The sequence below is a fragment of the Girardinichthys multiradiatus genome, chromosome 19, assembly GCF_021462225.1.
Source record: "Girardinichthys multiradiatus isolate DD_20200921_A chromosome 19, DD_fGirMul_XY1, whole genome shotgun sequence".
Taxonomy (NCBI): domain Eukaryota; kingdom Metazoa; phylum Chordata; class Actinopteri; order Cyprinodontiformes; family Goodeidae; genus Girardinichthys; species Girardinichthys multiradiatus.
This window is the reverse complement of record NC_061811.1, coordinates 30,233,152-30,244,971: the sequence shown is the minus strand read 5'-3', so window position 1 is coordinate 30,244,971 and position 11,820 is coordinate 30,233,152. Positions and strand designations below refer to the sequence as shown.

At 39.4% G+C, this 11,820-nt stretch overlaps 1 protein-coding gene across 1 annotated transcript; it reads left to right on the top strand.

Annotated features, from left to right (window-relative positions):
• Window positions 1–2,367: 2,367 nt before the first annotated feature.
• Window positions 2,368–11,352, top strand: tmx1 (thioredoxin-related transmembrane protein 1). The gene is made up of 8 exons (XM_047346123.1): window positions 2,368–2,600; window positions 2,886–3,001; window positions 5,011–5,056; window positions 5,544–5,672; window positions 5,895–5,940; window positions 6,348–6,449; window positions 6,572–6,638; window positions 9,395–11,352. Exons 1-8 carry the CDS (start codon window positions 2,422–2,424, stop codon window positions 9,622–9,624), a joined length of 915 nt encoding a protein of 304 aa, XP_047202079.1. The 5' UTR covers window positions 2,368–2,421; the 3' UTR covers window positions 9,625–11,352.
• Window positions 11,353–11,820: the final 468 nt, after the last annotated feature.

Sequence of the window (11,820 nt, the reverse complement as noted above, 5' to 3'; positions counted from 1 at the left end):
GTATGGTTGGAAGGGTCCCAGGTTTAACCCCGATGTCCCTTTCCCTGTCCATCGCTCTCTTAAGGTAGTTACTTTTCAATATACATAGAATTTTTATTAATGAAATAGGGATTTAATTCCCAACCTTGAGACCTGTACTGCTTATCTTAGTTCATTCTCTCTTTGCCTGTTTCCTGTCTGGTGACTATTAAAAAAAAGACTGGAGCTTCCCTGATAGCAACATTAATCCTGGATCTTCTTGGAACATAATGTTACATTCTGCACTTTAGCATCACAAGTACGTGTATTTTTCTGAATTTTCAATCATGTGACATGCAGCCTTTCATTATGTAGCAATGAAAATAAAGTTGCAATCTGGCCAAAAATAAACTTCTAAAAAGGCCACACTGCAACTCTGAAACTGCATGGTTATCATTTGATTTAATCAAAAAGCAAATAAGAATCATGTGATCCCTTGTTTAAAACAAGTATAGATAAATTCAAGTTCAGTTTATGCATAAACTGAAACAGAAGAATATCCGTGATTTTCCCTCTGAGCTACACTTGAAATTACCATGGAAACAATCAGCCTCTGATCAGCAGTTTGATCAATAGCAAATTAAATGTAAAATTAGAAGAATCTTGCAGAGCTAAGTGACTGTTCTGAATTACATGAGTGTACCTAACATAAAAATGTCTTTCTTTAACCAACATTAGTCTGAGAGGTATTATACAGAAATCGAAGGCATATTCACTACACGGTAAGCACTTCCAAACAGTAGGAAACTAAGTAGAGTGACAGAGTTTGAACAGACAACACCAAACAAGATTACCCTGCCGTGATCTGCTTCTTATTTTCCTTATTGGTGCATTAAGTTAAAGGAGAGGAGTGGATGAGTATTGGACAGGAAGGAGGTCCATTTTTTGCTGTAAGTGGAGCAGAGCTGATGGTTGGAGAACGAGGGCCATTGGTAGGCGCACAAAAGGATGTCATCTGGGGGGTATTTTTAGAGTGTGAGGTACACTGATAATCGTCCACCAGTGCGATCTGCCTGCAGGTTCCCAGCAATAATAACTGCTCTCGTTCTGCACATTCACTCAGATTTATACCCTCGTGTGCAGAGGAGCAAGACTACCACAAAAGAGCGAAAAGTGAAAGATAAAAATATCTATACATGATGAGACCATGTAAGCACAATATGATATTCACGTTTTTTTAAATAGATTTTATATACAGTATATAATTTGGAAATCAAAATTGATGGGCTTTAATATCCAATTAGTATTATCTGCTGGCAAGGTTGGATCTAGAAAATTACGAGTACCAGAAGGGGAGGCTAGAAATATTATGGGGTGTCACTATATATATTTTGTCAAAGTACTGTATCAATCAAAGAATCAAACTTTATTTATAGAGCATCTTTCAATGCTTTATTAACAAGGACAGACATAAGAGCACTAGAGATGCAACCATCACAATGATCAAATAAGTAAAGAAACAGATAAAATAAAACAAACTATATTGAGAAAAATTAGAAAAATCAATGTTGGATGAAGTAATGTGGAAACGCAGTTGTGTAGATTAGCAAGGAAATACAGGAGATGTATACATGTACAGGTACTTTTGATATACAATATATAAAGGTCTATATTACCTATATAGTCTATATAGTTAACTAGTTAGTAGTTTGTTAGTTGGCTGCAAACTGTGCCTGTCTACAACTACTACAACAATGTATTGGTAATGTACATATTAATATTATAAGATATATTTGATTGTTTTTATTTTTTATTGTACTTTGATTTGTTGGTATTATTTGATGTTATCAGATTTTTTCCATTCTTTTAATAAGATTGGCAGGTAAATTAAGCTGTTTAAGAATAGATTAACCCGCAAAATAATGTTATCACCAAAACAAGTATCTTTAGTTTTAAAACACTGTAAACACATTCTTTTGCTTAGTCTAATAAATATCAAAGGAACAACACCTCCACCTGCTGACAATACCTAGGAATTAATATTTAGAAATAACAGAAAAGTATGAAAAAGTGCATATATATATATATATATATATATATATATATATATATATATATATATATATATATATATATATATATATATATATATATATATATATATATATATATATATATATATATATATATATATATATGCACACAATGTCAATATGCAGTAAAAACGTATTGAGTTGATATTAAATGATCTATCTATCTATCTATCTATCTATCTATCTATCTATCTATCTATCTATCTATCTATCTATCTATCTATCTATCTATCTATCTATCTATCTATCTATCTATCTATCTATCTATCTATCTATCTATCTGCTGACTGTGACGTCACTACCGTTACCACGAAGGCGCACACCGGAAGTGACTTGAGTAGTGGACATAGCTCGTCTGTTAGCTAGCAGCATGAGTGCAATCATGTTGTCTTTCTCAGCAAGAGCGGAACTCCGCTCCTGGACAGGCCTTTTCCTCCTTCTGCTGATATTTTCAGCGTCGCTGCCGGTGTCGGCCAAGCCTGACAGTCTTAAAGAAGTGACGGACGGGGACTGGGAGAAGATAATGACAGGAGAATGGATGATTGAGTTGTCAGTATACTGCTAACGGGCTACTCAGCTAGTTTTGTAGTTTTTGTTTTGAACTTACGTAAAACCGAGTTCCCGCGTCAGCTAAACGAGTTTAAACGAAGTTCTCGTCTACCTTGATCTGGTCATACAATGTTATGAGAAAGTCTAAATACATATTATGCACTGCTAACCAGCTGTTTGGATGCTATTCAGTGTGCTAACTTATTGGCTAATAATGTCGAGCTGCCCGACGTACTTTCACCTTTGCATGAGCAATGAAAAGCCCTAAAACCTTTTCTCCCACAGCTACGCGCCTTGGTGTCCTGCATGCCAGCAGCTGCAGCCGGTGTGGAAAGAGTTTGCGAACTGGGGGGATGACATGGGAATCAACGTAGCCAAAGTGGACGTGACAGAGCAACCTGGTAAGCATCCCCAATCTGATGAACACTAGTAGGGGTGCACCGATGGGCCCCGCTTGCCTTTTCGGTGATCAGCGACCGGCCGATACTTAAATGTGAAACCGAAACCTTATCCACCGATGTTATCTACCTCTGCAAAAGTTTCACCCACTTTCCCATTTTACTCTTCCGTGAGAGAGGGCGAATTGACAGACCTGCCCCCTAGGTCACTGAATGTGCTCGGTTCACAACTGTTGACAACATAAAATAGGAACATTGAAGGTGTGTTGTGACCTAATAACACCTGACCGTGTTGGTTATAAAGACAATTATTATCGGCCAAAATCAGAATCGGCAGGTCAGGCTTTGTAAAGATTGGTGTTTGGTCAGAAAACTGGCCCTTACTAACTAGTTTATGCACACAAAAGTATTCATACACGTCAAAGGATTTTCCACATGTTCTCACCTTAAAACCACAATCTGCAATGTGGTTTACTGGGATTTGTTTCGCTCTGTTACAACCAACACAAGCTAAAGCATTAATGTGAGGTAAAGAGGGAAAGGATGCATGCTTTTCAATATTTGATCTAAGACTCTGAAATGTGTGCTGGAAACTCCTTTGGTCCTCGTTTTGTCCAGACCAAAAGCGGGCTTTATTTTTTCGTTTGGTGCGGTTTGCTTTCACATTGTACTTTTTGCAAGTGAACTATTACTTCTAAACAAAGCCACACGGCGACGATCATTGCTCCCGTTGAACAGAAGTGATGGGGGCAGGACAGAGCACAGACCCGGAAATGGAGGAAAACAGCTGTTCTGTATATTTGTGTTATTACAGCTGCAATATCACCGTGAGAGTAGAGAGCAGCTCATTCAACATAAAAATTTTGCAACGCCGTTGGAGAATGCATGCTGCAAGCCACAGGAGACAACGTGCTCTGCGTGCCCTGTCCCACAACATGCCGGTAGCAGCGTTGCTAAGCAACGTACAGCTCACCAGGTATGGTTTCAGTACAATGTACACCTTTGCCACCAGCTACAGTGGCTTAAGTCCAGAGAGACACGTTTTCTATAGTTGGGTCGGATCAGGGCCGGTTCATATTCAGACCATAAGCGAACCCCACGAGTCTGTTTGGAAGTGGACCGAGACATCTCAAAAAGCGTGTCTCGGACCGGTTGTTTGGTCCAGAGTGTATTAACACCTACACAAAAAGTTTGAGCTGGCACATGTCCAGGCCCATCTTAAGTTTGCTGATGACCATCTGTATGATCCAGAGGAGGGTTAGGAGAAGGTCATGTGGTCTGATGAGACAAAAATAGAGCTTTTTGGTTGAAACTCCACTCACTGTGTTTAGAGGAAGAAGGATGAGTACAACCCCAAGAACACCATCCCTGCCATGAAGCATGGAGGTGGAAACATCATTCTTTGAGGATGCTTTTCTACAACAGGGGACAGGACGACTGTACCGTATTGAGGGGAGGATGGATGGTGCCATGTATCTGAGATCTTAGCAAACAACCTCCTTCCCTCAATAAGGGTATTGAAGATGGGTCATGGCTGGGCCTTTCAGCATGACAACAACCCAAAGCACACAGACAGGGCAACTAAGGAGTGGCTCCGTAAGAAGTATCTCAAGGTCCTGAAGTGGCCTAGCCAGTCTCCATACCTGAACCCAAATATTCAGTTTTGTTTTTTCTGATGTATCAATTACGTATGTCATGCAATAAAATGCAAATTAAGTACTTAAAAATCACACAATGTGATTTTTCTGTATTTTCAGTCACTCAGTAAAATTAAAGATTTCTACATGCTTTGCAGTCAGGAAAACCTGTAAAATCTGCAGTGTATCAAATAGTGGTTCTCCCCACTGTACCTGCCTTTGGATTTCACTGCAGTTGCCCTAAATATTTTCAGAGCTTTTAGTTGCATGCCAAAACGGAAGCATGCAACCACACGGGTGTTAAAATGAATGTGTTTAGTTAAGAGTTACCGTTTTCCTTCCTGCTGACTGATACTTGTCTCTTTTCTCTGTGAGGTCTGAGCGGGCGATTCATCATAACCTCACTTCCTACAATATATCAGTACGTATCTGCATATCTGTGGCTTCATTGCTTCCACAGCAGTAGACAGTCTTTTGGAGAAGATTACTTCATACATAGTTTGATGTTGCATATATTCTAAGTTGATGATCTTTTCTGTTAGAATCCTTAACTATTTTATCCAAAAACTACGTGTTCACATAAACAAGTTAGTTATTTTAATAGGTGATCTCTCTGTATTTTTAGGATGATTGTGCTGTGCAGTGTGAATGTCTCTTTGAGGATTGGAATAATGACAGCAGAATATTTAGTTTGAATGTGCCGAAGCAACTGCTATGCTGGACAGCAGAAACATGATTGGTAAAATAAATATATTAAAAATGGTAATTGACTTTATCAGGAGCACTAAACAGGTGTTTGTGCCAATGTGAGTAGGGGATTAGTTTTAGAAAACCCCGTATTCCATCTAAAATCCCTGTTAGTGAGATTTACTCAGTGCAAAGTAACCTCTGTGCCTTTTCTGATTCAGCTGCAAGGATGGCGTCTTCCGCAAGTACCAGGGAGCTCGTACTAAAGATGATCTCCTCAGCTTTGTTGATGAACAGAAATGGAAATCCATGGAGCCTGTTTCTTCATGGTTTGGGCCATCTTCATTTTTGTAAGTGCCTAGAATCTCTTATGCAAGAGTCTGTGTGTTCCTGCTTCCTGTTTGTACCTTTGAGTTTTAAAATATCAAAAAACATCACTAGATATTTGCGCTATTCTTAGTGTCTTTTTTTTTTTGTTGCTTTAAAAAGCAACACAAGCCTCTAAATATTTCTGTGACAGACTGACAGATCTGTGTTAAATCACATGTTGCGTTCCCTGCCTCTTTCAACAGGATGAACTCGATGTCAGCTTTGTTCAAGCTCTCCATGTTCATCCGAGTAAGTAAATGGCACACTGATGGGTTTTACAACTATAGAAGGTGTTAAGAGAGGACTGAAGCTGCTTCTGACGGGTGTATATGAATAGCAAAATATGACCTCATGGTGGCAGCAGAGGACGGATTCATTTCCTCCTTTTGAAGTTAAAATAGGCTTTTCTTTTAAACAGCTTGTTCTATGTGTGGTTTGCATGTTGTCCTGCTTGTAAGGCGGAGTGTTAACAACTTACCCTGCTAACTATTTTTAGATATTGGAAACAAACTTCCTGCTCGGTATTGATGAATATTCAAATTAGAACATTCACAGTTTTAGGATGATGCAGTAGGAATGAATGTGCAGCATACACTATAACTGAAATCAATTTGTGTGAGATGGTTTCAAGACTAAAAATATGTTGTGTCTTTCAGCGTTGCCATAACTACATGACAGAGCAACTGGGGATTCCTGTTTGGGGGTCATATGTCATCTTTGGCCTGGTCACCTTGTTTGCCGGCCTAACGTTGGGTCTGGTGAGTACTTATGTGTTACACAATGATAAAGCCATGAAACAAACGTGCCTGAGCTGTAAACATGAAAAGCCTACAGGGATGTACCATCGCTGCAAATAACTTAAGTCATCTTGTTCTTTTAGTTACTGGTGTTCATTGCAGATTACGTCTTTCCCTCCCGACGATTTTCTTCACATGATTACTACCAGAGTAAGTTTTGCATAATATTATACTGCACCTATATATATATCTATCTCATCAGGGGTTGTATAGGTGCTTAAAATCCTTGAATTGTAACAAGGTGTTTTCAAGGTTGGTAAAGTGGTTGATATTCTAACTGCGCAGTTCTGTAATGAAGAGCACTCTTAACAGTTTGATTAAAATCCTCGATTTGACATTTTTATGTTAAAGGGAGACCCACTGTCGTTTTGCTGCCACTCAGAGAGGGTTTGCTCCTTTTCGTAATACCAGTGTGTGAGCAGTAGACCTCATCTGATGAAAAGACCAGCTGCTGGACCGGAGGCGTCCTTTGGCATAGCTATGAAGCAGACCCACTTTGAGCACATAACAGTGTCTTGCTAGTTGCATGCATCTGCGGTGAGCTGGAGAAAACAGCATGCCTGGCGGTAACCGTTTTGAATGACCCAGAGCTTGAAAATGCTATGATACCAAACATTGTTGAAACAAGGACCATATTCTCAAGTAGCTTCATGCACCATATGTAAGAGACACCTGCTGCTTTTTGCGATGGGAGAGTTGGCGCTCTCCAGCGATAAACCATAGTAGTTGAGGGGAATCTTAAATTTAAGCTAGTTTACAACTTTGCAGGTAAATTGCCAGGTGATTGTTTGAAGGATGCATCGAGCTAGGGTTTTATGTCATCTACTGTACTTTAAAATGTGCAACAACAAATCATGTTTATTGAAAACGCTAGTAAAGGTAGTTTGCTAATGGTTTTATTATGCAAGAAGTAGCTGTGGCTCAGCATGGTTCTGTCTGATGTCTTTTGTGCTCATTCTGCCTATATTAATTTCATGTGAATACTATAACTTGCTGAATTTGAATCAGTTGCACAGTATTTTATATTGTTGATAGGCTCCCTTCACATAGGGAACGCTGTGTGTGCTGTGGTAATAAAGCTCAGTGGAAAAAAGGCACACAGATAAAGACTGCTCTGAAGTTTGGTGCTGGAAATGTTTAAAAATGTACCTTGAAAATGCTTGAAAAGTGCTTGAGTTTTACAGTTTAAAAAGTGTATGAACCCTCTACCACATTGTGACTTGGAAAAGTATGAATACCCTTTGAACAATTTTACATTTTGTCTTGTTTCAACCACAGTTTTTGTGGCACTAGTGGTCTTTATTTTGAAAGTGAACAGACAGGAAATGTGGTGAGAGAGAGGGGGAAGACATGCAGCAAAGGTCATCGGGCCAGGATTAGAACTCTTGACATGCTGCGTCAGGGTCATGGGTTCTATCTCTGCGCCAACATCGTACCCCTTAACCACAAACTTTAATATACATCTCTTAGGGATCTCAAGTGATAAATCACCATAAAGTAATGCATAATTGTGGAGAGGAAGGAAAAGGATGCATCATTTTTAATGGTGTTCCGATCGATCAGCCCTCGTCATTATCTGCCGATTTCTGTGAAAAAGTATGTGATCAGTGTATGCCGATCAATGTTATTTGCTGCTCATTACAAAACCCAATCACCGGTACCTCATATTTTGCAGCCTGCAGAGGCCCTGTGTGCAGTGTAAGTGTATCTCTCCTGTTCCTTCACACTGCGCAAGAACATGGGAGCAAATCCTAAACAAACATGTTGGCCGTGTGGAACCTTTTCACCGTTTGTGAGAGTGATGTAAAGTTTGCGTACCGTTACACTTGCAACTGAAAAATAACTTGCAGTGGAAGCACGTCAAAATGCTACAATTTAATATGCAATTTAATACGATATTTAAAGAATAAGCACTTGGCGGAGTATGGGGAGTTTTTGAGGCTCTGTTAATGCAGCCCTCAAATGCCAACCCTTGCCTGTATGAGCGTGACAGTAAGAAGGCTAAGCAGATAACCCAAAAATAATTTCATTAATCAGGCTAGATGACCAGCCTTTCTCAGTGGTGAAGGACACTGGGATCCACCGACTGCTCTCACAGTTGGAGCCCCACTGCGTGCTACCGGGACATAAATGTTTCACAGAGGAAACCCTGCATTATTAAGTCTTTCGAGAGCCTGTTAAAGGGTATGCATTGCACTTATATTACTGAAAGCAGGTTTTTCAGTTGTCCTTTTGACTGAATAGTTGCTGCATTTTGCTTGCAAGTTTGTTTTTGTATTTTGTCATTTAAAAAACTACACAAAACATGTTCTTGTCCAAATTAATGTGAATTTATGGTTCCTTTTTTCCAGATCACAGCCAGTAGCACGAATAACTAAATTGAAAAATTTGCTTCAGTCTTTCCATTGTATCTCTGGCTGTATGTTTAGGGTTATTGTCCTTTACTAGGGTGATCTACTGTTCTCCCTGAAGTTTTACATCTAGGCCAGAAACCTCAATTTTGGTCTCATCTCAGCAGAGTTCATCCTTTTACATAATTACTGTTTTCCTCACATAACTTGTGGTAAACCTTTCAGGTTCTCTTTCAACGATGGCTTTCTTTTTGCCACTCTTCCATAAAGTTCAAATTTGTTGTTCCTGCAACAGATTTTTCCTTCTCATTGCACTAGATTTTAATTAGAGGTATCGGAGAAAAAGGGGATAAATACAGGCACACTCCACACTATTTAAAACATTTTTGTACACTGAGGTTTGTGGTTGTAAACATGACTAAATGAACACAGTTCAAGGGGTATGAATACTTTTTTTTAAGGCCCTCCATCCCTCTGCACTGGTCGGGTAAAAAGACTTTAGTGCAAATTTAGCCCCCTCATAACCTCACTGATGTTGCTTTTGTCTTTCTACAGAGAAACAGGCAATGGAGCAGGCAAGGCTGATCCAAAATCAAGATGAGGACCAGGAGGCCGATGGTGAAGAGGATGACGAAGATGATGAGGATGAAGACCAGGATGGGGTCTGGAGAAAACGAAGAGGGTCTCCCGAGGGTCGGCCAGAACCTAAAGGCCAAGGTTACCCTGATGAAGCACTGAGGAAGAGAGTGGTGGGCAACCGTGAGGAAGATGAGGAGGACAGTTAAAGAGTCAGCGTTGAGATTCCCGTGGCTTATTTCTGCGTTTGATAAGAGCACAGTGGAGTCAGCTGAGGGGAACTGTGGTCCTGAGCAGCAGTATTAAGAAGAAGGGGTCCTAAATCTTCCTTCTGACACCACCCCCAACCCAAGAAACATTCTACCTTACCCCCTCGTTTAAAACAAGTACACTTTAGACTTCTACCTCCGCTCTCTCCACCTGAGCAGCAGGCTCCAACTGGAACGACAAAAAACTTTCCTCACACGTGTTTTCACAGGTGAAAACAAGCCACCATGCCTGAGGTGTAGGTATGAAGTGCAGGACAGCGAAATGCTGAAATGCTGTTTACGCTATGCACTGTTTTTCACTGAATTATAACAAGCTTCAGTGAATTTTACTCTCCAGGTGTATACAAGTAGGTCATTTTATTCTGCACATAAAACCTGACACATCATTACGCATTCAGTTACTAGGTTAGTTTAATCCTTACTAATTTCAACTCTATTTTGCTTGATTTCACACGTTCACACTCACATTATTCACACATGTATGTTTAAAATGCCGACATTTCAAATGGGAAACGGTTGTAAGGTTGGTTTGATGCTTCCCAGGTTAAGGTCAGTTAAAGTAAACCTCGGGATTGTTGAGGGGAGCGACTTCATGGGTGCCGAACGTCTTAAAAGTAAACTTAATTTGATATGATAATGATATGCAGCATTGACCAAAGACATTCAAATGAAAGGTTTCTTTAAGTGTGAACACCCTCCAAACGTACTGAAGGATCTGTGGCTGCAACATTCTCCCCAGTTCGTGATGTAATGCTTTACTAATTAAATGTTTGCTTACTGCAAGTTCGGTAGAAACAGAATAAAGGACAAGAACAAATATGAAAACAACACTTGTGTAATTTTAGAGTCAATTATGTCCAATTAAATCTACTGAATGCAAATTGAAGATTAAAACTTTAACACTGGTTTGGATTAAAAAATCATGCATCCATGACAGCAGGAAGTTATAGACCAGGAACTCCTTTAGTGTTCGATGCCAAATCATCACACAAAAGGTTGTCTGAGCAGCAATGTAAATATTTTTGTTGAAAACGTCACCACAAGCACATCCAGTTTATAGAAAAAGTACTTTATTCACTTCAAATGTAATACATGGTGTATGTTCTTACTGCTTGGAAATGGACTATGTTTGCTGTCATTTTCTGTTCTGTTTTCTGCTGGTTTTGCTGTTAAAAATGAATGTTTGCTTTAGGAACCTCCTAAATGTGCTGTCAGCAAGGCAGCAGCAGGTTATATGCATGCTGAAATGCAATACAAAGAACAAAGAGGAGGTGAGGGGGGTTGGTTCTGATATAAATAGGTTTTGGTTTGCAGTGCTCCTCTCCTAACATTGAAACACAGTCAAGAGACACTGCTTGCTTCCTTTTTTATCTTTTACCTGTTTCAAAAGATTTCAAGCATCTGACTTAAAGCTACAATGTTCACTTGTTACTACAAGAAGGAGTGTTATTTTTGAGCTACATTGTTGGTTTTATAGGGCTTGTAATAATTATTGATTCATTTAAATTTATTTTAATCTCCCTAAAAATGGATGCGTTTATTTGGTGAGGCTAGGTTTTTTTTTGCTGATAATTATTTATGGCTTGTAGCATTTTCACTCCTCTCTTGGCAGCTCCTGCTCTTTATTTCTTTGAATAAACCTTTAACAATAAAAGCGCAGTTTTTCAAGTTTGTCGTTTTGGAAAGAAACTCTTTCTTTTCACCAGTAAATTTTGTGTGACTGGATAAATGCACTGCTCAAACATTCTGCCAACGTTTAGGTAGATGTAATTTCTGCTCCAATTCTGACCAGCATTTTTACTCTGATGTTCACAGACTCTTTGCTTTCTTCCAACAACTCTGTCAACGGTACTTTATATTAGGAAGCCATGCAGTGACTGTAAGTCTCACCTTTTCCACCTAATAATCATTTCCACACAAACTGTTAGTTTACCCGCATGTTTGGCCTTCAGGTTCCTGCGACACCTCCAGTGGATGGAAGGTAAGTTAAAATATTAACATACAATCAAAACTCTGCTTTCATTTGTAACAGACAGACATATGAGTAGATCCTGCACTTATTGTGGCTGAACATGCCCCTTCACCTGTTTACTGCCATGAGGCTCACACATCTTTGCTGCATAGATTATCTTTGTA